General features: G+C 43.1%; 1 protein-coding gene across 1 annotated transcript in view; it reads right to left on the bottom strand.

The window, feature by feature from the left end:
- Positions 1 to 27710, bottom strand: part of LOC119978169 (ankyrin repeat and SAM domain-containing protein 1A-like) — a 581433-nt gene that overhangs the window by 98397 nt on the left and 455326 nt on the right. Inside the window, 1 exon segment of the mRNA XM_038819603.1 lies at positions 11774 to 11872. Coding sequence (XP_038675531.1) covers positions 11774 to 11872 — 99 coding nt within the window.

The following is a 27710-nucleotide window of genomic DNA, read 5'->3' as shown; positions in this document are numbered from 1 at the left end:
ACACGGGAGGACCAACGAACCATGTCCACGTGTTCTGGACATGCCCAAAGCTAAGGGGATTTTGGCAGGGGTTTGCAGATGTCATGTCCACGGTGTTGAAAAGGGTGGCACCGAGTCCAGAGGTGGCAATTTTCGGAGTGTCGGAAGGACCGGGAGAAAGAGGGAGACGTTCTGGCCTTTGCTTCCCTGGTATCCCGGACACGGATATTATTAGTTTGGAGAGACTCAAAGCCCCGAAGTCGGAGACCTGGCTATCTGGCATGGCTAGCTTTCTCTGTTTGGAGAAAATTAAGTTCGCCTTGAGGGTCAATGTTAGGGTTCGCCCGAAGGTGGCAACCGTTTGTCGACTTCTTTACGGAAAATTAATCGTCAGCAGAAGGGGGAAGGGAGTTAGCTTACTTTAGTGTAGGGGGTTAAGAAAACTGGGACCTGTAAGGGAGGAAGATGGCTTTTGCACTATGTATATAAATTCATGTACATTGTTTATTTTGGTGTTGTTGTAAACCAAAAATACCTCAATAAAATGTTTATTAAAAAAAAACTTACTTATCAACCCCCCCCATATTTTCACTTATATTGTTTATATACATCAATAAGGGACCTAGCGCTGATCCCTATTGTATACTACTGACACCAGCCTCTCGTCACACAAACAGCCTTCTACCACATGCTGCCTTCTTCCTTTAAGCCGGTTTTGAGTCCAACTTGCCAAATTACCCCGGATCCCATGTGCTTTTGCCTTCATCAGTCTCCCTTGTGGGGCTTAGTCACAGGCTTTGCTAAAATCAAAATAAACTACATCAACTGCACGATTCTCGTGTACTCACCCGTTGACCTTGAAAAATTCAAAATTATGGGGCTGACCTCCTTCTGACAAAGCCATGATGACTATCCCTGATCAAACCTTGCCTCTCCAGTGGTTTCAATTTTCTCCTTTAGAATTTTTTCCACGTTTCCCTACCATGGATGTGAGACTCACTGGTTTATCTCTACCACCTTTCTTTGAAAGAGGAACCACATGAGCTTTCCTCAAATCTTCTGGCACCTCCCCCGTGGCTAGAGAGGAATTAAAAATTTGGGTCAGAGTCCCTGTGATCTCTTCCCATGCCCAAGTCTGGGATACAACTCATTCGGACCTAGGGGTTTGTCCACTTTTAAGGCCCCCAAAACCTTCTCGCTACCTATGTCAAACTGTGCAAGAACATCACAGCCCCTCTCCCCGAATTCAGTTCCTACATCTTCCTCCTCCTGAGTGAAAACAGAAGTGAAGTACACATTTACCACCCTACCAATGTCCTCTGGCTCCAAACACAGATTACCCACTTGGTCCCTAATGGGCCCTACTCTTTCCCTACTTATCATCTTCACCTTAATATACTTATAGAATACCTTGGGATTCTCCCTGTGCCCACCCGCCAATGCTTTTTCATGCCTTCTCTTTGCTCTCCTAACTGCTTTCTTAAGTTCTCCCCTGTAAATTCAATACTCCACTGAGGCCTCCGCTTTTCTTTCTTATCCAATTTTGAATTCTCTGGGCTTGTTGCTCCTCCATTTCACCCTGAATGGAACATGTTGGGCATGTACTCTCCCCATTTCCTTTTTGAACACCCACCCTCAGCTCTGCTTAGCTTTTCCCACAAGAAGCTATTCCCAGTCCACTTTGTAGTTTTTTTTCTTTTCCATAGCAAAATAAAATTGCACTGCGTTGTGGTCGCTATCCCCCCCCCCCCCCCCAACCACCTGTTTGGTCATGTTCCCCAGAATTAGATCCAGCACTACACCATCCCTTGTGGGAACTTCTATATATTTACATAAAAAACTCTCCTGAATACATTTCAAGAAATCTGCCCCACTAAACCCTTTACACTAAGACTATACAAATTAATGTTGGTAAAGTTGAAATTCCCTGATATAATTACCCTATTATTATTTTTACTCACCTCAATGAATTGTCCAGATAACTGCTCCTCTATATTGCCTGCTAACTGTTTGGGGGCCTCTAATAGACTCCCAGCAAAATGTGACTGCCCACTCTTTATTCCTAAACCTGACCCACAAAGCATCATTTGAAGACCCTTCCAAGATATCGTCCATCCTTACCTCCGTAACTGACTGCTTCATTAATAATGCGACACCACCTCCTCTTTTACACCCTCTGTCTGGCCTGAAGAGGCTCTCCAGAATGTTGAGTTACCAGTCCTGCCTCTACCTCAACCACATGCCTATGATGGCAATAATATCACAATTCCATGCGTCAACCCATGCCCTTAACGTATTAGTCTTACATATAATACTCCCAGCATTAAAGTAAAGGCCATCCCGCCTTGCCTTACTCCCTGGAAGCACAACCTGGCTGAACTCCTTCTGTCTTAGTTCCTTTACTATACAATGCTGTGTCCCTATTATAGTAACACTCTGTGTCTGCTCCCCCTGCCGAACTAGTTTAAACTCCGCCCAACAGCACAAGCAAACACACATGCAAGGATGTTGGTTCCATTCTGGTTCAGGTGCAGACTGTCCTGGTTGTATATGTCGCACCTTCCCCAGAAACAGTCCCAGTGATCCAGGAATCTAAAACCCTCCCTCCTGCACCGACGTTTGAGCCACACATTCATCTGCCCCATTCCCCTATTTCTGTACTTACTAGGCAGGTGCCCGCAGGGCTTTGAGTCGCCTGAAAATGTAGTACAATTGCTACAGTCATTGGTTACAGATTATTCACATACTGTAAATAGAAGAGCTTCTGGAACAAATATGTGAGATATATTAATGGTTACTTTTAACCGGCAAGGCAATTTCCATTTATCACCAGCTAGTTCTGTGGTCGAGCCAATTCTGTATCTGACTCGCCAATTAATCAACCATTTCACTGAGCTTTAAGCCTTTTGAAAATGTAAGTAATACTCTGTGGCAAAAATTACAACTACTAGATTGCCCTCACCCATTAGCTTAGGTGCTTCGTCAAAGAATTTGAATACATTGCCAAGGTCTTTCCTTCTAAGACTAAATTGATTGTGCCCTATCAACTGTACAGGTATTTAATATTCAGTTGCAGTATCCTGTAGAATTCCCTGTTAGGTTAACTAGCCAGCAATCATCATTTGGGCCTGAATTTTACCTTCAAGATGTGTCCGAAGATGTGCGGTCGGAAGTGAATGAGAAACCTGCTCTCGCCTGGAGACTGCGTAGTTAACACAGTCTCATGCTGGGTGGCCAATTCAGGCCCAGCCAGCATGTAATGCGCCTGCTGGTTGGGCTCACACTGAGCGGGGGTGGGAATACATTGGGTGCCGGGTCCCATGAGGGCCTGGCGGGCAGTTTAAAACTGGAGGAGTTGTGAAGGCTGCCGGGAGTTCTGGGGGAGGTTAAAGGAGCTTAATTAAACAATTGTGGTGAATGTAGGAATTTCAGACATATTGTATTATATGTATTTGGTGCAGTCAGGGTTAAAAGCCTGAATTAGTCTTTGTGTATGACTGCTGCAATATTGTTTTTAAAAATCTCGGTTCACAAGACAGCTAGGCTTTTTGGGAGCCAGAGGTGCAATTAAAGTATCGTAACTATTGGGCTATTTAATGTATTTTTTGTTCATATTAAGAGTGTTCCCTATGGAGTAGTTAATTAGAGACATTGTGTTCAGTTAGTAAGATGAGGTATTTAATGAGAGGAGCCAAAGATTGAGGCACTTAGGTGTTAAGGATCAGAATTTTAGTTGGGAGCTGGAAGTTAAGCTATGAAGGCAGTTTCTGAAGACGTCAGCGAGAGATCCTGCATTATTCCGACAGGGTCAAGTCTCTTAATTTAAAGCAGTCTCAAAAGATCTTTCTTTTTCAAAGTGGAGTTTTAAGACATCTCTGTAGAGCAGGTATTCCTGAGTGCTAACTGTATTTAAAAGTGGATTAGGATCGGCGATGGTTCAGTTGCTTGAGTGGAAGATCGCAGTTAAGGGTTTTTGTGTCACTGTATTGATTAGCATTGTTTAAGGGATAATTGTAAGCTATTTTCTCATGTGATGTTAAAATTATTTTAATACTGTGTCAGTAATAATGTTTCTTTTAATATACCATATCCCTATTTTGCTTAAAATTCTTGGAGTAAGATATCCTTTCCTCACAGTCTTACAAAATTAAAATAAAATATTGGGTTTTCTGTCCAGCATCCTGGCCACTGTTGGGTCTGATTCAGGATCGTAATAACCCCATTAGAGAAAGAAGATGTGGTTGAAAGTCATGGCCCAGGTTAGTGGGCATGATTTTGTGTACCATATCTGGCTTCAATGCTGCAAAAGATTCAACGATCTTCTGCAGTCGGCAAGGCCAAGTGCAGAGATGGCATGAAACTGTACGGAGAACTGCAGTTGGTTTTCCATTCCCTGTGCACTCAGGTATGTGATTGTGTATGCCACCTGGCACTGAAGCCTGTCCTGCCAAGGCTGGAATGCCAGCACAATAGGCTGCAGTGCATTGAAGGGAGAGGTGTGCCAGGGTAAAATTGCCTGCTAAATACCAAGCAAGGAGGAGGGGTCATCTGGAAGGGACCTGAAGGAAGATGGAACACTAATGAGGGTTTTTATTGTTCCCCGTCAGCTGAAGAGAAGTCACAATGCAGCAGAGCTCCGCCAAACCGGTAGGGGAATCCCAATAGGGGCCCCACAAGAAGGAAAGTGATGCTGTCAAACTGGAGTTCCACTGTCCAGCTAGCTCCTCCTGTCTTGGTGAGACAAAGATCTGGGATGATGTTAAGAGTTTAAGTCCCAGGTGTATGTGCCATGGGCACGGGAAAAATCATGGACTCTTCTCATCAGAAAGTGAGCTGGTGCAGTCAGAGTTCCCATTGAAGCTCCAATGCAGATGTCACCATGCAGCATATCTTCATTGTCTCATAACGCCAGGTAGCATGCATAGTGACTATGATGATTGAATTTTCTGATGTTGTGCCTTCCTTCGTAGATGTATCATCTTCAGGCGACCCCGAGGATCCCCCATTAAGCAGCCAGGAAGACATCGCTCCTGCAACTGCGTCACACTGTTTCATAGAACCAGCTCTAGTGCAGATATTCACAGGTCAGTGGGCATTACGTTGTTTTCCCAGGTAGTGCAAAGTGGTGAGGTCACAACACACTAGTTTTTAAATTTTTAATATAAATTTAGAGTACCCGATTATTTTCTTTTCCAATTAAGAGCCAACTTAGTATGGCCAATCCACTTAACCTGCACATCTGGTTTAGCACAGTGAGCTAATTAGCTGGCTTGTAAAGCAGACCAAGGCCAGCAGCGCGGGTTCAATTCCCGTACCAGCCTCCCGAACAGGCGCCGGAATGTGACGACTTTTCACAGTAACTTCATTTGACGCCTACTTGTGACAATAAGCAAATTTCATTTCATCTTTAGGTTGTGGGGGTGAAACCCACGCAAACACGCGGAGAATGTGCAGACTCCACACAGGCAGTGACCCGAGGCCGGGATCCAACCCGGCTCCTCAGCGGCGTAGGAAACAGTGCTAACTACTGCGCTACCATGCTGCCCTCACATCACACTCATGTGGGAAGGTGTAAGAAGCAGAGAGGTTCCAGGCCACCGACAGTGAGAGTACTGCCAGAGGCCAGGACCATGCTGAGTCCACGGCAGATGACGAGCCTCTGGAGACATCAGGCAACAGATGCTGCATATTCAGCGGGATGCGTGAGGAGATCTGGTGTAGATCCATGAGGGTAGAACATGAGCACTGTGTTGACCCTGAGCACCGAGCGCAAAGCCTCCTGCATTAAGATAGCGGCAACTCTCATGGAGAGGCAGCACAAGGAGCAGGATCAGATGTTCCAGGGGCTTGAGCTCCGACCTGCAATCCAACACACCAGCTGTAACCTCCGGAGGTCACTGCCTCACGGTGTGAGGAACGGATGAGGCACCTAGACTCTCTGCTCTCAATGGTGAGCAGGAACGTGTAAATGTACCTCATGCTGGCAACAAGCTGCCCTTCATCTCTGAACTCCTTTCATGGTGCTGTGAACGAGGGCAACAGCCCCTACGCCCCTCTGCCAGTGGCAACTACATCTGATGATGCTGCAATGACTGAGGAGTGCCCAGCCATGGGACTGGATGCTCCTTCCCAATCAGAGCCAACTCAAGGACAATGGCGGCCAGAGGACAACTGTCAAGTTCATCATGGCCATCTGGACAGCTTCCAATGCCACTTCCAGCAAAGGGGAAGCACCAAGACGCAGCACCCACAAGCATAAGTTGAAGGCAACTTCAGCACAACAGGGGCGTGTCACGGGTGTCATTATTTTGAAGTGTGTGTTAGGGATGGCAAATTGTTATGTAATTTTTCTGTTCATGTGAAGTAACATTTTCTATACTTCAGTGGGCTGAGTTGGCTGGATGCTTTGAACAGGTGTCAGATGCTGCACAGGATTGTAACTGTAGGGCATTGTTGATGCTGGAGTTCTGGGTTGGGTTCTCATTTAATAATGGTTAACAAAGGAGACAGTGCCATTGGCTCATCTAAACATCGATGCCTTGGATGTCTAGCTGAAGATTCGTAGCATCAAATCATCCCTATATTTTCCCCCACGAGTGTTCCTGTCCTCCGGCTTGATGTCCTCACCCTGCATTCTTCTGCTCACCCATCACTGGAGTCATCCTCCTTGGCCTGTGACGCTGCCTCGCGTTCCTCAGCTTCCACAGGGTCCCCCCTCTTGCCAGAGCCAGGTTGTGTAGAGCGTAGAATGCAGCAACTATGAAAGAGGCTCTGCATGATACAGCAAAGCTCCCCAAATTGGTCCAGGCATCTGAAGCACATCTTTAGCAGCACAATGATCCTCTCCACCACCAAATCTCTGATGGAGAAGCAGCATGACTCCTGCTGTAACACTCCTCGTCCTCAGTTCTTGGGTGATGGTGTGGGGTTGTCAGCCTCCTCTTCAAGGGATAACTTATCACCCAGGAGCCATCAATTCAATCATATAGCCTTGGTACTGGTAAGTGCCACAAGATGTAGGAATCGTGTGATCTCCCTGGGTTACGGGCTCAAACTTGGAGAATCTATATCCTGTGGTCACAGACAATCAGGGCATTCATTGAGTGGAATCCCTTTTTATGAAAGCTACCAGCCTCCCCCAATCATAGTGGATTGGCCATAACAAATTGCCTCTCAATTGGAAAAAAATTTTAAAAATGAAAGCTGCTGGTGATTGATGGTCACACAAGTGTAGTCTATTACACTCTGGATGAGGAGGAACGCAGCCACTACCAGAAACCCTCATGCTCTCTCTGCCTGGCTGGCCTTTTCTGTCCAGTAGTGGATGAATGTGCAGACAGATCGAAAGATGGCATCCGTCACTAGCTTGACACAACTGTGTGCAGCTCATTGAGAGATGCAACACAAATCTCCCACTGAGCCCTGAAAAGAGCCAGCGGCATAAGTTGAGGGTCACTGTGACCTTCAAAGTCACTGCAATGGGGTGACTGTCGACACAGTTGAAGGCGATTTAAGGACTTATCATATTGCATAATACTGTCAAATGTGTCACTGGAGAGTTGTAGCCTCCTGCGACACTGGACCCCAGAAGCTCCTGCTGCTGTTAGTGCCGTTTACGATGTCCCCTCCTGTCTTGGCCTCCTTGCTGGTCCGCCACCAACTGAGCCTGTGCCTCTCCTCAAAATCATGCACGTGCGCAATGACATTGGGAAGCGTCCCGACCCCAAAAGTAAAATTCTGGCCATGATATATATCTACTTGTTTTGCAAAGTTTTCAACAGAGATAACAGAAACAGTTACCAGTTGGCACTGAATCTCCAACCAATACATTTTCCGTATGTACTAACATAATTTTAAGCTCTATTATGGCTGGATTTAATGCAGCCTGCCATGGTGGGAACAATGGCAGCCGGGCATACTTAATCACAGCAGAGCCCTATATCAGTGTCCCAGTTTTGATAGTAGCTCCGCTGATTAAGTCAGAGAGCGGCAGGGGCTGACACGGGATTCCCAGTCATTACCAGCAGGATGTCAATTAGGCTCAATATGAGCCAATTGATAGCCATTAAACTGGAGGCCACCACAATTTAGTGATGCTTCATGGATATAACGGGAGCCACACTGCTTTCCTGCACGCTCAGACGGTCACCCGGAAAATATCAGGTTTGCTGGTGGCCTCCAGGGGGCAGTTCCTCAGGTGACGTGGCATTCGGAAGCATACCTAGAAATATACTGAAAGTCACTCCTTGCCCCTCTTTCCATGGCTATTAGTCACCTTTGGTCTGGCGTCTTATGAGATTTCTGGGCCTCTGGTTGGTACACTACTGCCTCTCCTGCTGGCAGCGAGGAGTAGCTGCTGGCCTATGATTGGCTGCTGGACCTGCAGCGCCAGGATTGTCAACTGCGGGAGGCCTGACATTGGCCACTTAAGTGGCAAGCACTTGATTCAGTCAGGCCGCCCCCAATTAACTGACAGGAGTTCCCCGCTGGTTCTCCAACTATTGGGCGAGGCCCCCTTTGTCCCCACAAAATTCAGCCTATGTAATAAATCTAAAGGGACCTGCAAGAGTTGCATATAATTTATGAGCTTTTGCTTGATGTGTTTACATAAGCACTTGCTTGTCATTAACAAATACTCCAGTGAGTGACCAATATCATGCTTTTTTCTGCTTTCACTAGATTCTGGTTTATGTTGGTTATTTTCACAAGAAAGTGAGTTGTGTACTAATGTCAATTCATTACAACATTTAATTGCTGTTAGTCTTTCCAAAAATCTCGATTCTTCAATCAATTAAACTGTCTTAATTCTATGAACAGATTAGACATTTTCATAACAAGCCTGCATGTGGCATTTCTGTGCGCTCTTGGATAAATTAATAAAACTTCCAACATAGAAGATTGCAGCCTACCCCATCTAAACATCTGCAACCTCTGTTCTGAAATGGTCCACTCTGTTAAGCACCAATGGTAACCCTGTATTCAGAACTAGGAAGCAAGTCTTGTCTTCTTTGACTCCAAGTTTATTGTGTTCAGTAATCACATCTCGACAACAAAACAGAGCCACCTGTATCCGTATTGGTGCAGTCTATTAAACAATAGGTGCAATCTATGACACAATTAAAACCCCAATTCTAACTTTGGTATTAGGGAATAGTAACTAACTCTTTTGTAACACATATTAATCCTACTATTTATTTATTCCCTGAATCCTTTTAATTTCCTTTGTTTGTCTAACTCCCTGTTAAATGCTGCGATTAACTTTGTGTCATGACTTCCTGGGCTAGAGCACAGTCAATGCCAGACCCACTTGACCCAGAGTCACAACACAAGTGAATTAAATGTTATTTCAAAATAGCTGAGGACCTTGGCTGAGCCCAATAAGCTGCAGTAAGCAGGTCTGAAAATTTAATAAATAACATTATTTAACAGTAAAATTATTAAACTGACAAAAAATGTAACTGACTACTTAATACAGTATTCCCCCGTTATACCGCGGGTGTTGGGGTCCAAGACAGCCACCTGCGTTGCAGCCGAGCCGCGGATAGCCTACGAAAATTTTGAAAGAGCAACACATGGCCAGATAATGTTCTGCTGCGGGAAAGAATAATTACAAGTGAACCTATCAGGGTAGTTTCAGGTATTGTGGATGTAATAGCCTTACAATGTAAGAATGGAAGGACGTTTTAAATAAAAAACATCAAAGTTCTTGCAAGTTTTAAATTTATTAAAAAATACCACTCAAAAATATATACAATAATACATAAAATAGCACTTACAAGCATATTTTTAAAAATAATTTAAATCACATGAAAAAGTCTGTGAGTTTCTTCTGGCACATCCCCTTCCTCATCTTGACTTGTGCTTGCCTCTGGAGGTTCTTCAGATGTAGTATGTATATGGGGTCGAAGTCCTGTTGCTCTGTGTATTCTATGAGCCACTTCAGGTGGGTGATGGCATCCGAGTGGCTCTTTGCTGCAACTGTGGGCTGGGGTTCTTCTTCTTCTGGCTCTTCTTCTGCCTCCTCTTGGACGACCTGGTCGATGATCTCCTCCTCTGTGAATGTTTCTGTGGGTGCCATGTCGTCCTCTGCTGCTGACCAGCTGTTCACCCAATCGCGGAGTGTTAGGTTCTCATCCAGGTGGTCCTCTAGCCTCTCCTCAGCTGCCCTGGTCTCTTACATTTAATTACAAATCATCGCGGCTATTTATCGCAGCTAATCGGGCTAATCATCGCGGCTAATCGGAATGACAAACAAGTTCACCGGCTTAAAAAGGTGTTGTTTCAAAAAGAGTGAAAAAAGTTGGGGTCCATAAGCACCCCCGCCGTATAATCGCGAACCGCGGTATTGCGGGGCGCGGTATAACGAGGGACTACTGTATGCCTTACCAACATGCCCCACACTATGTATATGCACATACACACACATAAAGAGGGAAAGGGTGGTGGAGGAGGAAGAAAAAATGTTGAAAAGTTAAACGATAACAGATCTCCGATGCACTTTGATGATTATTCAGTTAACGTTTTTCAGGAGTTCAAGTTTTCGCTTTGATGCTTCATCCTTCTAAGCTCAAGAGGGTTTTCTCTGGCAAGGTTGTCTACTTTCTTTGTAGATTCAAGACCATTAATCAACTATGTAGTAAAGATGTTCTAGGCACTCACTGGTTTTAAAATAAAGCAGTCCTTTACTTCAGTAGAGAGAGCATTCCTACTCTCTTCAAGGTCCAATGACTTCTGCCCACCTCTCTCAGCAGCATCCCGCAAGAACTAATCACTGACTGTTGTCTGCCAGAACACTGTTTCTGGCCAACCCACAGGTTGACAACCAACCAATCAAACCAACTTTTTCCAAAGTTGGTTCTTAAGATTCCCTTGGCGCTGATGAATCTGTATTCTCCTCTCCAAAAAAAAAACGTGGAACACACTGTCCTGACTAGCAGGCTGCCTCACCTTAGGTTTATTGCCTAAAGGCATATTCCGATTCTGAGTCCACAGACCAAAAATAATAAAATGAGACAAAAGAAATGGGAAACAAAGGGAAATCAAATGGAAGGCCTCTAACACACCTCCCCTTTAGAGGAATGAAATGTCATTGCAAGGATTTTTACCAAGGTATGTGACATAAAACACACATCCATTCATCCTTCCTTTCCCACTTCCTAAGTACCCCAATCCACAATAATATTGTCCTTTCCAGGAATATTCACAATTTTAATATTGAAATTTTGCAATACACTGAAATGACTAGCAGGCTGCCTCAGCTTACGTCTACTGCTTTCGATTAGGAGTACATGGACCAAAAATAATCAAATAAAACAAAAGAAGTGGGAACAAAGGAAAATCAAAAAGGGCTCTAATATTTGCTTCAATGGCCACTTATGGGAATACATTTCGTATCCTAGCAATTCTTGGTAGGAGAAAATTTGTTTAATCACTTCCTTTCATTTGTGACAAAGGATGCACTCATGTATTCACAAAAAATTGTAAATCAGGCTCTTTTCTAATTAGCTTATGCAACAGAATCCATTTTGCTTTGGCCTTTTAAAGACTTGACATTGGTTACAATATAAAAAAGGAATATCATCAATTGGTCATCATTCTCTATAAAATGATGTACAATTTTTCAGGAACTGTCTTGAATAAGCCAATCTGTTCAATAATAATTGCACCACACAAGTTAATAAATTAACTTTTGCTGTTTGTTGTAAATCACTAAATTCTCATTTATGCCAAATGCCGATCTATTTTTGGCCTGCTAGCATACAAAATATTAGCATACAAGAAGCAGACGTTTTACCTTAGGAATGGAACGTGCAGCCTGAAGAATTTTTCGCCGATGTCCTGCTTCATGAATTCCAAGTTCTCGCAAGTCCTGCTCTTCCATTACGTTAGCCCCCTGGGGAGACAGATCAAATTAAAAGGTTTGAAAGCCTTGGTCCTGATCGGCAGTGCAGAGCAAGAGTATTCAAATCTGTCCATGTTCACTTCACAACTGCTGACATGCAGAATTGGTCGCACTGGTAGAGATTTGATTGTCAGAGCCTGAAGGGTTTGAGATGCACTGTAGCATTGAAAACTTCTATTATTTCCATTGACTCAGTAGACCAAAATTAAATTTCATTATTGCTATTCCAGAAGAAAAAGGGAAGTTACTGTTAGGAATCATTTTATACTCCAGAGTTTTGTTCTGGGAGGATAACTGGTTTCACAACACAAATTACTCAAGAGCTTCTAACGTTAGAGATACCTGGTCACAGGCTCAGTTCCAACTTCATAGGACTTTCATATTGCTTCAAATCTGATTTTAATGTTATAAAGTTGATTTATTTTCTTTCAAAATTTAAGAATGATATAAATTCAAAGTGAAATACTATTGAATAATTATTAGGCCAGATTTTGTGGTGAAACTGTCACTCACTGTTATTAAAGTGTAAATTGGACGACAACTTTCAGGGACTACATACGCAAAGATAAATTTTAAAAATTAGGAAGATGTCGCCCAATACCTCCTGTTCTTGTAATGGTAACTCACCGAGAGATTCAAAATCGAAATACCTGGAATGGCTGGAAGTTGCCATCTAATAAGTATTATTTTACTGGTGTGCTAAGTTTACTCCCAAACAACCTCTTAGGTATTGGAATTTAAAAAGAAATATTTTTATCAAACTTTTTCCATTTTATATAGAATACAAAACACAACCAAACAAAAGAACCCACCCCATTCCCACTAACAACCCCCCAGAACCTAACCCCACCCGTCCCAAAAACCTAGCCCCTCCCCCCACCTCCACTATTAACAACTAATGATGACCAGCTCTTTGAAACATATAATAAACGGCTGCCATCTTCAGTAAAACCTCTCAATTGTTCCCCTCAGGGTATACTTGACTTTCTCAAGGTATAGGAACTCCAACAGATCGCCCAGTCACACAGACACTGGGAAGAGACGCTGACCTCCACCTCATCAACACTCACCTCCAGGCAATCAGTGGGTCGAAGGCCAGGATATTGGCCTCTGCGCCCGTCTGCAACTCTGGAGAGTCTGACACCCCAAATATGGCCACTAAGAGACAGGGCTTCAGCTCAATTTTCAGAATCATCAACATGGTGTCAAACAAAGAGACCCAGAAACCCCACAAGCTTCGGTCACAAACAGAACATATGCATATGTTTGCCCTTATCTCCTGCTCAACTTCTTGGCGTTCGCCTGGTCCATCGTTCCTGTGTTCTCCGGCATAATCTGTTTAGATACCGGAAATGCTCCAATCCTACGAGTGAAAGAACCCTCTCCGTATTCACTGCCCGGTAATAAAAATTTGTTTTGGTACCGCCAAGCCGCCTGACTGGTTATCCCTCTGGGGGACTGTCCTTTGAATTTTTATGGCCTTGCCCCCATATAAAGGACGTGATCAATTTTTTGACTCCCTAAAAAGAGGATTTAGGGAGAAAGACCGCCAAACACTGATGTAAAAACAGAACAGAAAACTTGGCAAAATATTTATCCTGAGTGACAGAACCCTGCCCTCAAAGGACAGAGGAAGATTGTCCCACCTTTGCAGATTGGTCCAGACCCTACCTACCAAGCTCGTATAATTCAGCTGATGGAGTCGGGCCCAAACCCAGGCCATCTGAACCCCCAGATACCTAAAGTGGGAACCAGACAACCAGAACAGCATCACCCCCAGATTGACTCCGTTCCCAGGGGATTAACCGGGAAGCATTCATTTTTTCCAAGTTTAACTTGTACCCTGAAAAAGAACCAAACCGCCTCAGCAGCCCCATTAATCGTCCATGGTGGGGATTGGGACTGTCACAGAGTGAAATATTGTCAGCGTACAGGGATGCTCTATGCTCCACAAGGCCCCCTCATTATTCCCCTCCATGTACCTGAAGTCCTCAATGAGATGACCAAATGCTCAATCGCCAATGCAAACAAGAGGGGGGGTCATGGGGCGAACATGTAAAAAAATTTGGCCACATTGCGCATGCGCGCACGATGATCGGCGCGCATGCGCAGTGTGGCCATTATTTTTTTAAACGGTTGCAGCTTTTTGTTTTAGAAGTTCTGCAGTGGTTTTTATTCATTTATTCAACTCATTTAATTTTTATTTTTTTCATTTATTATATTCATTTTAATTTTTTTTACAAGTTGGGGAGGGTTTATTCATTTTTTTCATTTATTATATTCATTTTTTTTTACAAGTTTGGGGCGGTTTATTCATTTTTTTAAACTCATTTTATTTTTTATACAAGTTTGGGGGGGGGGGGGGGGCGTTATTTGATAACATTTTACAGGAAAAAATTCAGAACTTTGGACAGATGGAGACTACACACTTTCCGACACCGGAAGGCTTCATCTTCATCCAACAGGTTCATTGGAGAAGCGTGTACAAGGGCCAAAGGGACCCAAAACCATTTCCTCCATTTTTGTCAGCAGCAAACAAGGCAAGAGAAAATGGTGGGTCGCGCAGGTCGGCCGGCGAGGGTTGCGAAGGTCGGCCAGGTTGGTAAAAATGGGTCCCCGGAAAAAAAGTTTGAAGAACACTGCAGTAGAGAATAAGAATTTTAAATGGGAAGACATGATAGCAGAGGAGTAAAGGGATAGACCAGGTTGTGATTTGGTGATAAGAAACCGGTTTGATCAGGTATTATAAACAGGAATTTCGTTTAAGGGGAAGGTGTCATCACTCCTGTCAGATTTCTGTCGTACCATAACATCGATGCAACCATGCACAATAAGCTAATGAGTTGGCACGGGCCTTACTCACAGGTGAATAGACATTCTGAAGGGAGGTGTGGAGAAGGACTGATTCAGTGGCAAAGTCCACCGTGTCAGCATTGAGAGACGTGAAGAAGAGAGAAAAGAGTAGCCCCAGAGGGTACTTGGGTGGAAAGGTTGCTCAGAGTAGGATAGAACATTTGTAATTGCTGTTCATAAGGAGACAGTGATAGGTGACTCGATTGGCTATTCAGAGGATACCAATCATTTCAAAATTGAAACTGTAGATTTATCTGATGGGTGTCAAGCCTGATATAATGGCAGGAGAATAGCAAGGACAGCGAGATACAGGGGCCTAGAAAAGGAAAAATAAAATGGAAATTGAAGTGATATACTCGGGTACAGAGATTTCTCAAGGGAAATTAGAATTGGGTAATAAATGCTAGCCTCGCCAGTATCCCAAGAACAAATTTTAAAAAAACTTCTATCCTCCAAAAGTTCAAGTCCATCTGACTCTGAAAGTGCTTCTGCCCCATAACCTACCCCAAACCAAGTCCCACTGACCCACCCACCACACCCATCTTGTTGACTTCTGCTGGTTCTCAGTTCTCCAACACCCCAAACTCAACATGCTCATCCTCGGTTTGAAATCCTTCCGTAGTTCACTCTTTGTCCCATTACCATTAGCAGTTATGCCTTCAGCTGCTTAAATCCCATTCTCTAAAATTTCGTTCCCAAACCTTTCGACTCTCCCACCTTAAAATATGTATTTTTGGGTATCTCTCTTTTTTAGCTCATGGGTTAAGCGTGCATATTTCAATTGAAACTCTGTGAAACACAGAGTGGCATTTCTCAACCTAAAAAAGCACTTTGGAAATACAAGTAATATTAGGTGCTAATGTTAACACTTTGGTTCTTGCTCCCACAATAATACTCAATACAAGGCTCTCCAATTAACAATAGAACATCAATGCTTTATGGATATGGTAAATATGCTGAAAGATGTGGATGGCTGCAAATACAAATCTTTAAAAGGGGCTGGTTTAGCACAGTGGGCTAAACAGCTGGTTTGTAATGCAGAACAAGGCCAGCAGCGCGCATTCAATTCCCGTACCAGCCTTCCCGAACAGGCGCCGGAATGTGGCGATTCGGGGCTTTTCACCGAAACTTCTCTGAATCCTACTTGTGACAATAAGTGATTATTATTATTAAAATGGAGAAAAAAAACTAATTTTGTAGATCAGAGGATGAACACAGCCAATCAAATTGAGATAATGAACCAATTAGATCTTTTAATCAAGGTCATAATCACTTTGAGATCAAAAAGGAGGTGTGGGGCGTCTTGAAAAACATTAAGGCTCATGTCCCCAGGGTCTCATGGGATCTACCACAGAATGCTGAGGGAGACAAGGGAGGAAATTGCTGGGGCCTCGACAGGAATCTTTGTATCCTCACCGACTACAGGTGAGGTTCCAGAGGATTGGAGAATAGCTAATGCTGTTCCTTTGTTAAGAAGGGTAGCAAGGATAATCCAGGAAATTACAGACCAGTGAACCTTAGTCAGTGGGAGGGAAATTATTGGAAAGGATTCTTGGAGACAGGATTTACTCCCATTTGGAAGCAAGTGGACGCATTAGCGAGAGGCAGCATGGTTTTGGAAGGAGAGGTCGTGTCTCACTAACTTGATCGAGTTTTTCAAGGAATTGACGAAGATGATTGAAGAAGGTAGGGCAGTGGATGTTGTCGACATGGACTTCAGTAAGGCATTTGACAAGGTCCATCATGGCAGACTAGTACAGAAGGTAAAGTTACATGGGATCAGAGGTGAGCTGGCAAGATGGATACAGAACTGGCTCAGTCATAGAAGACAAAGGTAGCAGTGGAAGAGTGTTTTTCTGAATGGAGGGCTCTGACTAGTGGCGTTCCACGGAGATCAGTGCTGGGACCTTTCCTGTTTGTAGTATATGTTAAATAATTTGGAGGAAAATGTAACTGGTCTCATTAATAAGTTTGCGGACGACACAAAGATTGGTGGAATTGCGGATAGCGATGAGGACTGTCGGAGGATACAGCAGGATATAGATTGATTAGAGACTTGGGCGGAGAGATGGCAGATGGACAAATCCAGATAAATGTGAGGTAATGCATTTTGGAACATCTAATACAGGTGGGAAAGATATAGTAAACGGTTGAACCCTTAAGATTATTGACAGGCAGAGGATCTGGGTGTATGGGTGTACAGGTCCACAGGTCACTGAAAGTGGCAATGCAGGTGGAGAAGGTAGTCAAGAAGGATACAGCATGCACAGTGGGTGAAACAGCTGGCTTGTAATGCAGAACAAGACCAGCAACGCAGGTCTTCAATTCCCGCACCTCCCTGAACAGATGCCGGAATGTGGCGATTAGGGGCTTTTCACAGTATCTTCATTAAAGCCTCCTTGTGACAATAAGCTATTATTATTATGCTTGCCTTCATCGGACGGGGCATTGAGTAGAGTATAAAAATTGGCAAGCCATGCTGCAGCTAGGTCACACTTGGAATATAGTGTTCAATTCTGGTCGCCACACTACCAGAAGGATGTGGAGGCTTTTGAGAGAGTACAGAAAAGGTTTACCAGGATGTTTCCTATTATGAAGGGCATTAACAATGAGGTGAGATTGGATAAACTTGGTTTGTTCTCACTGGAATGACAGAGGTCGAGGGGCAGCCTGATGGAAGGCTACAAAATGTTTAGGGGCATGGGCAGAGTGGATAGTCAAAGCTTTTTCCCAGGGTGGAAGAATCGATTGCAGGGGGCATAGGTTGGAGGTGCAAGGGGCAAAATTTAGAGGAAATGTGCAAGGGTAGTGGCTGCCGGAGGTGTTGGTACGACAGTGACATTTAAGAGGCATCTTGATAAATAGATGAACAGCATGGGAATAGAGGGATAAGGGCCCCAGAAGTGTAAAACCGTTTTAGGTTAGAGGGAAAGAATGGTCGGAGCAGGCTTGAGGGCCATAGGGCCTGTTCCTGTGCTGTACTTTTCTTTGTTCATTGATTATGCAATTAAACAAATCCAGATTTTGTTATTATCCCAAACAGTGTTAATGAGAACTTGTACTTAGAAACTTTTCTTATACAAAATTTAGCTTGGATGCAAAAAGGAACAATTCACGCATGCCAATTAAACAGAAAGATAGTCGCGTTTAAACATAACTTGCTACATGTTTAAACACCGTTTTCTTCCACTACTCCAGAGGTCAGACTCAGTTTTAGTCTATAGCATCAAATAATGATAACAAGACTGTAACCTTGCTTTGTGATCAAGATTTATATTAGCTCCTTGATCATATGTATCACTGCATCTTTCAGATTTATGTCACCATCATACTCACTGCATTCTGTATAGTTAGTGAAATGCACCAATACTGTTCATCTTGCAATGGCAATTGTTAGATAGATCATCACTCATTCTGACAAGCACCATAAAGAAAGAATTGCTGGTACTATATTATTAACTATTCCTGTATTTCAGTCATGAGGTTCTGACTTCATGAACAGCAAAACCAAAACTTCAGTGGTTCATAAATGACAAAATAATTGCAAAACTGAACGTAAAATCTTGGCATTTCTGGACAATTATATGACAATTTAATGATCTTCAAGTATTGTGCTGTTCTATGATAGAAATAGCATGATGATGTAGGACTTTAATGTGTATGATACCATGTGGTTGTGCTTCAGTTATAATGGTTTCCTTTTTAAGATTGTTAATAAATGTACCCTCATCATATGCAGGCATTCGCAGTGATGTATTATGTTAGCACAATACCCAGAATGGTCTACAAAGCCTAACAGAAGAGCAAAAATATGGGTTTAAACCATGTTAAACTGCGGCAGTAGAACTAAGGGATACAGTTTCAAAAAGTAAAAGTCAACTAAGAGTAATATCAGAACAGTCTTCTTCAAAGTTTTCTTCGTGTTGTAGCAATCACCATGTGGAATAATCCGCTGGATCGAATAGTGGAGACAAAAAGCCTGGAATCACTGAAGAAACAACAGGAAGTTCATTAGGATCTCTGGATGGATGAACAAAAGAATGGTCCTTCAACATATGCAAATGAAATGAAAATCGCTTAATGTCACAAGTAGGCTTCAATGAAGTTACTGTGAAAAGCCCCTAGTCGCCACATTCCGGCACCTGTTCGGGGAGGCTGGTACGGGAATTGAACCATGCTGCTGGCCTGCCTTGGTCTGCTTTAAAAGCTAGCGATTTAGCCCAGTGTGCTAAACTAGACCCGCTGCATAGGCATCTTAAAAGTAGAGTTTATAGAAATGTAGTAGATTTTTGAAAACAAGTGTTTCATTACCCATAAAAGACGAGAAGAGGTGCTACAACACCAAGTAGGATAACATTTTCTAATACTCCCGTGGCAAAATAAATGGAAGAAATGTGGCAGAATATAGCAGCCTTCTCCCCTTTTAACTCCTCCATACATATCCCATTGCAGGTCAAGTTTTATGGCATGTAGCAGTTGACAATGAGTCGGAAGAAATTTGCTGGGCTACTTTGGAATTGTACGCGTCATCTGCAGTACTGCTTAAGAATGTCTACTTAGCATTCTTATAATGTGCTTGAGAATGTCTACAATGTGTTCCATAACGTGCCCTAGGATGTCTACAATGTGTGCCATAATGTACTGGAGGACATCTACAATATGTTCTATAATGTGCTCTAGGATGTCTACAACGCGTTCCATAATGTGCCCGAGAGTATCTACAATGTGTTCTATACAAGGCCAGGAAGAAAAATCATGGGCCCTGATGCTTCTCCTGTTTCGGGACCCTCTGGTATTGTGGGTGCAACATAACTTTTAACAGGCCAGGGAACAAAGACTGAATGGTTCATAATTGTATCTGTGCCATGATGGGCAAATTGGAAGACTGCTGATTGTTGCTTCTCACTACAATACATTTTCAAAATTCACAATGCAACACAATTTTATCGCAATGTTTCAACATCTCAAAAAATTCATTAAAAGCATCTAGATACAGCAGGATAATAGGTAGGTAGACAAAAGATTGAAGTCAATGGAAAAGACTCCAGAAAATCACGTGTAGTGTAAAACAGGATTACTGAGTCACTATGAGCCCATTAAGCACTCTTGTCCTGGCAACATCATCACACAAAGCCCTCTCACAGTAAACTTCCATGAGTAACAAAATGAACAGAACTCCAGCCATGATTCTACCCTCTGTTCACAAGATAATTAAAGACCATCTAGCCGAGATAATTCCATCCATCCCAGAATGTCATATGAAGATACGAGTTCGGAGCAGGAGTAGGCCATTCAGCCCCTTCAGCCTGTTCTGCCAATTGATAACATTGCCTACATTATACCAGTGACTACAACTCAACAGTACTTAATTGGCTGTAAAACAATTTGGTGCATAATGAAAGGTATTCAATACGTATAAATGTAGGTTTTCTTTCCTTCGTTTCACCTGCATTCAGTGGACAGAGTTACTGTAGCAATGATGAAATTGGAGGCCCAATGCAGATTCCCCAAGGATAATTAATCTGTGCAATTAACTGATATTAGGAAAAGCGGTTGCAAAGAAATCACTACATTTACAAAGACAATTCAAATTTGTAGCTAACCTTCCTTCCCTCCCAACCCCCCTATTCCCCAAACACTCCCCCCCCCCGCCATTTCCCACTACAACCTTTCCCCCATTCCCCCTCAACCTTCTCCCCCCACCACCCCATTCCCCCATCCATCCGTTCTAACGTCCTCCACCCAACATAGCATTCAATTGGTTCTAAAATTACATGGAGTTGACTGACCAGTTTTCAAACAAGGAACACTCCGAGTCACTGCTGGTGCTTTTCACCTTTGGGCAGGTTTGTAGTTCCCTGCCTGGCTTTTTACAAAAATGGAATCATGAAGCTGCCCGAAGGTGGGAAGCAGCAGCAACTAGTGAAATTGACCTAACACTGGCAGACTTGTTTAAAACATTTCAAACTCTCGGCTTGACAGATACATGTTTTTCAAGCTGCTTTTTCAGGTTTGTTCAGTGTGGGTGACAAGTAACTGTTCGAAACCCCCGGGTCCAGACCCCGGGCCTGTTTGGCACTGTCTGCTTCCCCTCTCCCGGGCCCTGGTTCAATAACCTATATTAACCTCTTTGTATTTGTTTCTACAGCTGTCCGAGAAGAGTCCCAAATCATATCTTCAAAGGAAAGCCTTAATTACCTAGCAACTAATATGTCTAATGCACATAATGGAGGCACCATAATTTGACTTCAGATAAAGGTATTGTGATTGCTGCCATTGAACTGGAAATTGACAAGCATTATTTTTGCGCTGTTAATCACAGATGAGTTGTTGATGGAACAACAGAACTTATGGTTTCTGACAATGGCAAAAACCGGTGAGTATATTCAAGACATTTTGGACTGGACTGAAGCCCTGACATAGCCTTCTCATGTTGCTGCTGCTTGCCCATGAGAAAAGTGATAAACTAGTTTTCATTTCATGTAATATATCAGTCATCAAATTTCTACACCTATGCATTGCTGACTAAGGTGATCAATATCTCCTGAAGCACTCTGAAAAATCCATAGCCATAAACATGGAGGACTGTAATGCCCTGGATATTCCAATGGCCAATTGTGCTATGCATGAAATGAAAGCTTGGCTTGAAGCCAATATGCAATGTGTAGCAGAATCCCTGAGGCTATGTCGACAGAAACATTTTTCAGCGATCCATAGGTTGGATGTAAATGACTGTGAAGCAAATGTACCACTGATGCAAATTCATCTGTTAGATTTTCCATTTTTACTCAAGCTTGCAAAACACCGAGGGTTTCCCATTGGGATTTGTAAGCTGTAAATTCAAATTATACCCCCAAAATTAGCACTACCAAAGTCATTGCCACAAAGTGAAAGAGTAAACTCTAACAAAAAATCAAAAAGAAGAAAAGAAACCTCCAAAAGGAAGCTGTAGACTTTCAGGAAATAAAAATGTCAGTATATCATTACATCTTCAGCGCTATCATGACCAGAACTGGACAAATTCTGAATATCTCGTATGTAGGCAAAATTGATCCAATGGTGAAAAACTGGTTATTTCATTGCCATATTTAATGAAGCTCTGACTTTCTGCAGGGCAGTTACGATAAATATATATATTTTTTTCCAATTAAGGGGCAATTTAGCATAGCCAATCCACCTACCCTGCAAATCTTTGGGTTGTGGAGTGAGGTCATGCAGACACGGGGAGAATGTGCAAACTCCACACAGGCAGTGACCCAAGTCCGGGATCGATCCTGGGTCCTCGGCGCCATGAGGCAGCAGTGCTAATCACAATAAATATTAATGGAAAGCCCGAGAATTATTTAACACTGAATAACTGATTTAGGCAGAGTGCATCACTGCAGTGTATTTTTTCCCCGAAAGTAAAGCTTTGTGGAATGTATGAAACAAACAAAATTAGCCTCTTTGCGCAAGACCAGACCCCAAGACAAACCCAAGCCAAAGCGATATCACTAGTAAGTGAAGAAAGAAACTTGCATTTATATAGTGCTGTTCGTGTTCTCAGGCATTTCAAAGCACTTCACAGCTACTGAATTATTTTGAAGTGGAGTCAATATTGTTTTGTTGGCGTAAAAAAATTGTATAGCTTTGAACAGCTGAGCACAAAGTAAACATCATTATGTGAATTTCTATATCGACATTTTGGGTGTGGGGAGGAAGGATGAATAAACAGTCTCAAGTAAATAGAGAACAAAAGTTATTCAGAACTTATATCATGAATAAGAGTCACATTTTCACATTTGGTTCGTTGTCTCATCTGAAACCGAAAACCCAATTTTCATGCTGAGCTCAATTCATTTTATACAGAGTAAAAGCCAAGCAGAACATGAGGTTCCCTGATTATTTTCTTGCTTCATAAGAAATGGATATGAAGTAACCTGAAGATGGAATCCATTGAAGGGCTGTTGAAGGTGGTCAAAGAAGGATTTATGAGATTATAACGTTTTTTTTTAAATAAATGTTTTTATTCTCTATTTTTACATTTTCCTTCAAAATTTACACCCCACCCGCAAACAGTAAATAGTAACAAATACAAAATCAATCCCCTTAACAATAACAACGATCCCATCCTCCCACCACCCCAAAAAACGGCCCACCTGTCAAGATATGCATCCAGTAAAACAAACCCTCCCACGGTGGAAACAAAAAAACAAAGGAGAAAAAGAAAAAAGGAGTCCGGGACCGCCCATGGTCACCATGGAGTCCACCCCCCCCCCCCCCCCCCCCCCCCGACCCCCGACCCCTCCCCACCGCCCAGTCCATCACACGAACCTGCCTCCCATCCATTGATTCCATCTACACCTCCCGCTGCTGGGGGAAAGCGGGCAGCATAATCAAGGATCCCTCCCACCCGGCTTACTCACTTTTCCAACTTCTTCCATCGGGCAGGAGATTCAGAAGTCTGAGAACACGAACAGACTCAAAAACAGCTTCTTCCCCACTGTCACCAGACTCCTAAATGACCCTCTTATTGACTGACCTCATTAACACTACACCCTGTATGCTTCAACCGATGCCAATGCTTATGTAGTTACATTGTATATCTTGTGTTGCCCTATTATGTATTCTCATGTATTTTCTTGAATTTTGTTTAATTCCCTTTTCTTCCATGTACTGAATGATCTGTTGAGCTGCTTGCAGAAAAATTCTTTTCACTGTACCTCGGTATACGTGACAATAAACAAATCCAATCTAATGATACCCAAGAGCTGTAAACTCCACCCCACCCCTCCCGTCCACTGCCTCTTGTAAAACTCCTTCCCCCAAACTCGGTTCCTTTCCCCCAACTTTCCACCCCGGCTAGACCACTCGGACCCTGTTCTGCCAGGCTCCGATGGCCGCAGTCCCTCCCCCCACTTCACTCCCGTTCACTGGCCGGCTTAAACCAGCCAGCGTGGAGGCCCCCGCCTGGGTCCCTTTCCCCCTTGTCTGGCTCTAGGAAAGCCCAGAAATCCCCTTTTAGCACACAAACCCCGCATATCCACCCACCCCAAAGAGCCCTCACTTCGAATGAAAGTCCCTTCACTTCCATTGTCCAAATATATACATCGGATCCTTTAGCCCATACACCCGCATGCAGTGAAACAAAAAAAAAGAAAATACATTCATGAGGTTACACCGGCACATGGCCATTTCTTAATTTCTCACTTCTGCCACAGTCCTTCTGCCTTCGCAAACTCCTCCGCTGCTTCCGCCATTCCAAAATAAAAATCCTTGAGCTTGGAAGTCACCCTCAGCTTCGCTGGATATACAATGCCGCACTGCACCTTGCTAATGTACAGTGCCCTCTTCACCCGGTTGAAAGCAGCCCTCCTCCTCGCCAGCTCCACCGTAAAGTCCTGGTGTACACGTATACCAGCTCCAGCCCACTGCACCACCCGCTGCTGCTTGGTCCAGCACAGGACCTTCTCTTTCACACTGTACCTACGGAAGTACAGAGTCACTACCCTTGATGACGCACTCGCCTTTGGCACAGGCCTCTACGACCGATGAGCCCGATCCAGTTCATATCGGGAGGGATCCTCCCCCCTCCCCCAATAGTTTCGCCAGCATCGCAGCAAAATACTCAGTCGGCCTCGGCCCTTCAACTCCTTCGGGCAGCCCCACAATCCTCAAATTCTGTCGACTGGATCTGTTTTCCAGGTCTTCCATTTTTCCTCGCAGATCTTGTTAATCTCCAGCACCTTCTGCATATCCTTCCCCATCGAGGTAAGTTGATCACCGTGCTACAATAATGTCTCTTCCACTTCCTTCAGCGCCTCCCCTTGCTTCCGCACCTCCGCCACTGCACTCGCCACCGCTGCCGTCGTCACCGGGAAAATCGCCTCTTCCACCAGCACACTCAAAACCTCCCTCACCTCCTTCCTCATTGTCTCCGTGTATTTTGTAAACTGCCTTTCGAATTCCGCAGCCATCGCCGTAGGTATTTCTTCAGCCGTAAGCAATGCGGCCTCCCCTGGTGCTCCTGCCTCCATTTTCCTTGGTGACCTTTCTACTCCCCGACGAACTTTCAGCTGTTTTCACAGCCGTTTTTTTACTGGTCCTCGACATATCCCTTCTCTGTGCTTTCTCCTGGCCTTGACTGCCCCTAGGACCGGGCGTCAATCCCCGACAATGTCGTTCCCAAACGGGAGCCCTCCAACGGGCGGCTGCCTCCCGCCCGCCGTCACCGGAAGTTCGTGAGATTACAAAGTTGATATAATTCTTTCCAGTTTGAGAGGAAAGCAAGAAATTTCACAAAGTAGTGCAATCTATCAAGTACACTTGGAAATCGTTAAATCACAGTAGTTCACAAGCTGAGAACAAAAATGCACAAGGGACAACTAGACAGCACCAGATAACAGCTTGTGAAAGCGAACTGAAATTCAAAATGGCTTTTCCTCGCAGCCTGGCATATTTGAATATGGCTCACATCTAGATACTGATATTGGCAGCTCAATAAACATCTCATTTGCATAAAATGCAACCAATTTAAATATTTTGGATTCGCAAATTATAAATGTTGCACATTTTAGAGTCATCTCCTGATTAACTTATTTACTTTTCTCACTCAATAAGCAATTTCTTCCTCATGACTTTATTTGCAATTTGAAAAATACGCAGCATATGAATACAGATGCCAAGACTCAATAATCTGAAGGTTTTCTCAAATGTTCCTGATGACTAATTATACATGAATTGTATCAGCTCCCCACTGTAATTTCTTCCACTTCTTGTTTAGGTCACTGATTTGTCAGCAATTAGCACAGCGAAAGAATAATTATATGTAATTTTACAGCACAAAATAAAGGCCATTTGGCCCAACAGATCCATGCTGTTTTTACGCAGCACTTTAGCTTCCTTCTACATTACTTCATCTCTCTCAACTTTCCTCCTTACCTAGATTTCCCTTCAATGATTCTGTGCTAATCACCTCAACCAGTCCCTGTGGTAGTAAGTTCCACTGCCTCTAGCTGCAATAATAGGTCTGATAGTGTTATGGAGAATGATTTAGGGATTAATTATGCCAAACTTATGTACAACTTTTGTTCAACTACACTTTAGAGTAGTGCAGAGTCTGGTCTCCATTTTAGATATAAAATTTTGCAATCTTAAATGGATGTAATCAATGGATTTTATATTCCATACCTACAGGAGGCTGCTATTTCTCTAACTTCAGTGAATTGACAGAAAAGTTAGATAATTAATAGCGAAAATGCTAGCCCTCTATTCATCGGTATTTTGTGCTACTTTCAGGATTTCTGTCCCTCCAAAATAGATTAATAAACATTTGTGATAATTCAATTAACATGATTTAGCCATTCTTAAAAACAGAGAGCTCAGTTTGTTTGGTACTGATAATATTGATGGGAAAAAGACTTATAACTTATAACAGTATTTCATATATGTAAAGAATGATTTTGACCTACAATGGAATTCAATTTGAATTAATGCATTTGTGCAGGACAAACAAGGCAAGGAAATACACAATAAATGATTGGCTTTGATAAATGTAGAGAAATAAGGGACCTTGGTGTGCATGTTCACAGATGCCTGCAACTCACAGGACAGGTACATATGGAGGGTAAGAAGGATTCCTTATTTTCTTAGCCAACACCTACGATAAGGGTTTTGGATTGAGTAGATAGTTGGGACTTATTATGTTTATCAGAGAGGTAATTAATCAAGAGGTATAGATTTTAAGGTGATCAAGAGAAGGATCAGAGGGAACTTGAGAAGAAATGTTTGTACCCAGAAGGTGATGGGGGTTTCTCCAGGACTTAAACATAAAAATCAAGAGCTGAGATTCCAATGCAGTGTCATCCTGATGAGATGTTAAACTGTTCTCTCAGGCAAACATAAAAATCCCATGGCATTATTTTGAAGAAGATCCCAAGTGTCCTGGTCATCAGTTATCCCTCAAGCAATATCACAAAAAACATCTGTTTATTATTACATTGTGAGATGAATGTAAGAAGTTGTCACATTTTATATTTTTTGGCAGTAATGTCATCAAAGCATGGGTCAAGATGCAAACAAACAGTAGCTCTGTTAAAGCTGTGATAAGGGGTGGTAAAGTGAGACAATCATTGATTTTGAGGTGAAGTGTTCGGCTAATGCAATATTATTTATATTTAAAGGACAACTGGGGTACAGATAATTTGCGAGGGGTATTGTGTTTGGTCATGGCTAAACAGGTCCTGGAACATCTTTTAGGAGACAGAAGAATACCTAATGCTTTGGGTACAAATGTTGTAATTAAGGCGAGTAATCAGGTCAGTTTGAAAAGTTAGTTCTTCCTAGGATTTTAATCTGAACAGAAGTGTTCAGTTTTGGTCCTGAAAGATTCTGCACAGAGAAATGCAAGTAGAAATCCGGTTGTTAACTTTATTCATGAGTGGTATTTGGACTATATTGGAATACAGAGGCACATTTAGGAAATAAGTTAAAAATTCTCCTTTTACTTAAGAACTGTTATAACTGTTCACTGTAAAGCTATTTCTCCATTGTTAATGTGGGTAATTCTGTGATTAAATTGAAGTTAGTTTCAACATGGTGGTCTTCCAGTGAAGGGGATGTGCTGAGCGGACACAGGAAAGGTGGTCCTTCTTTCTGGAAGTTTGAATTTGGCACTTTTAGCCCCCAAAAAGGCTACTAAATGTGCTCACAATTCCCACATCATCCTTCAACACCATCACAGTCACCCAAAAATGCCTGCAATCAATTTCAGGGGACAAAAAGACAGCAGGATCAGTAAAGATCCTGAAAAGGAAGGACGGGTCGACAATGAGCATGCAGAGTGGGACGGAACAGGCTGTGTCCAATGAGGCCAAATCGCTGAGGCATATGCCGGACTAAGCCCTGATAAGCAAGTGGTTGGACCCCCTAACGCAGGAGCTCCTAAAGTACAGTGACGCCATAAAACTAGAGATGATAGCAACAGTGAAGGCAGCGG

Source organism: Scyliorhinus canicula, chromosome 15 (assembly GCF_902713615.1).
Source record: "Scyliorhinus canicula chromosome 15, sScyCan1.1, whole genome shotgun sequence".
Lineage (NCBI taxonomy): Eukaryota > Metazoa > Chordata > Chondrichthyes > Carcharhiniformes > Scyliorhinidae > Scyliorhinus > Scyliorhinus canicula.
This window is presented reverse-complemented; position numbering and strand designations above follow the sequence as displayed.